The sequence below is a fragment of the Mycetomoellerius zeteki genome, unplaced genomic scaffold (assembly GCF_001594055.1).
Source record: "Mycetomoellerius zeteki isolate Tzet28-1 unplaced genomic scaffold, Tzet1.0 scaffold179, whole genome shotgun sequence".
Taxonomy (NCBI): Eukaryota; Metazoa; Arthropoda; class Insecta; order Hymenoptera; family Formicidae; genus Mycetomoellerius; species Mycetomoellerius zeteki.
The window spans coordinates 996,997-999,319 of record NW_017256747.1 but is presented as its reverse complement, the minus strand read 5'-3'; the positions used below and the strand labels follow the sequence as shown (position 1 = coordinate 999,319).

General features: G+C 30.2%; 1 protein-coding gene across 1 annotated transcript in view; it reads right to left on the bottom strand.

The window, feature by feature from the left end:
• MESR6 (misexpression suppressor of ras 6) overlaps positions 1-2,323 on the bottom strand; it is a 3,487-nt gene continuing 1,164 nt past the window's right edge. Inside the window, exons 2-3 of the mRNA XM_018446312.1 lie at positions 1,483-1,628; positions 1-154 (exon numbers count right to left, since the gene is read on the bottom strand). Coding sequence (XP_018301814.1) covers positions 1-154; positions 1,483-1,628 — 300 coding nt within the window. The remainder of the gene's footprint in view (positions 155-1,482; positions 1,629-2,323) is intronic.

The window sequence follows — 2,323 nt, the reverse complement described above, 5'->3', positions numbered from 1 at the left end:
TTACCTTATCAAGCCGGTCTCCTTTTGCTTGCCAATGAGGAACGTCAGTACACCATCAGTCATCTGATTCGCCCATGGTGGTTTTACCCAAATCAGGTTCTTAAGATGACCCGCGTACGCTGCAGGCAGAATCCAATTCTCGATGCTAATCTCACTGAAAAAACAAAATGCTTATTATAGATAATTATTTGCTTATAAAATTCCTTCACAGATTAAAGCTGTATCTTCATATGTTTTTTCTTTTCGCATTTCGCGGTCTACATTATCAAAAGTGCATATTAGTAGGTACTTGAGAAATAATATGTTTAATATGTTTAGATTATGTGCAAATCTAAATATGTTTAAATTATGTGCAAATCTAAAAATATATTGATGTTTTTACATTTGTACCATAATTAAATGATACTAATCTAATAAATTACTTCTGATATCCTTTGTTTCTAATATTTAAATTAATTCAGACAAATTCTACTTTAGAAATGATAAAATAACTAATAAAAACAACAAAATAAGATAAACTTGAAAAATTGCTTAATTTCGACAAATTTCAAGTCAATAACAATGATAGATATAAAAATATCTAAAATAATAAAATAAGAGACTTGCTTACTCTTGCATCTGTACCTACACAATTTTATCGATACCCAAGCAAAACAACAAGTCACGTTAATATCAAAATGACATTAAAGTGAATCGAAAATGATTGAAAAATGACTTTTCATGATCATTTTGAAGTTATTTTGATATCATTTTGATATCATAATGACTTGCTGTTCTGCCTGGGTATCAATAGAATTTAATGAGATTGGTAATGTAACTTTACTTTTTACATTTAGTACTTATTTTTATATATACGCATGTGAAATAGAACAATGTGCGATTTTTTCAAATTCTGTGTTGTTTCAATGATATAATTACCTGTTATATTTTTATAAAATTATGATAGAAATTTTATAAATAATAATTTTATAATAATAATAATTTCATATTAGTACATTTATTTAATTATTATAGTAATTGTACCACAAAATTGATATTCAACTGTTATAAAAAATACATTGAAATTGATGTTTGATAATAAAACTTTTATTGTTGCAAAGAAATGAAAAATACAATTCAAATGTTGGTAGGATTAAATGCGAACTCCTCGAAATTGAGCTGATAGCCATCTTTGATAAATAATTTGATTTCTCGGATATCGATGCATTATACAAGGTGGCCCACGTAAAATGTTACAAACTAATAACTCTAAAAAGATTTGTGCTATGAGAAAGTTTCTCATGAACAACTTTTTGATAGGATAAATATTTTTCGAGTTATTAGCTTGTAACACTTTACGTACACCACCTTGTATATTTAATTCGTAAGAATTCGATTCAAGTTTCTTCGCATGCCAAAGGAAAATCATATTCGATATCCTTCACTGAAGGACAAATATACAAAATCTACAAATGTAATTGTTATATGTATCTATATACGTACCTGAACAATTGATTCTTGTCCCACACCGTATCGGCCGGCATCTCCTTCGGTATCAGCATATCGGGATGCGAATCCAGATGTACAAAGGTGTTACCTTCGAAGGGCAGATGCTTCGATCCCATACACCGATATATAAACGGTAAAGCCTACGAAAATATCATGAACACAGAGCATTTATCAAATATTTAATTCATTTAAAAAATGAATCTATTCTCCAAAATGAAGTGCAACGGTATCACTTACGCACAAACGGTATTTTGTATCCGTTATCGTTTGCGTTAATCACGCTATCCTTTTCTTAACTAGTTGTTAAGAAGAATATAACCTGACCTTAGCGTTCACTGTATCTGGATAAATGCTATTGCAAAAACTCCCTAATAACGTGAATCCAGATACGGTGAATGTTATAAAGTCACGTTATCCTTTTCTTAATTAGTTGTTAGACGAAGTTAACGTAATCTTTATAGCATACTCCTTATAGAAGTATCTAGGTTGCTTTTGATTACTATACCAGAAGCACGCCAAAAATCGCCTTAGATAAACGATAATGGCTACGTTTACACCGTGCGTTTAGTCCGCGACCTATACGATAGGTGTCTTTATTTAATATACAGGCTAAACAAGGACATCTATCGTATAGGTCGCGGACTAAGCGCACGGTGTAAACGTAGCCATTGCAAAAACTCCCTAGTGTATAAATGATTCTTTTTACTATATCAAAAGATAATTTTTGAGGCGTGCTCTAGAAGAATACAAAAATATATAACCTACGTATATATATATAATATAATTACTCGAAAATATATATTGTACAATATATAATATGTATACAATGGTCGCG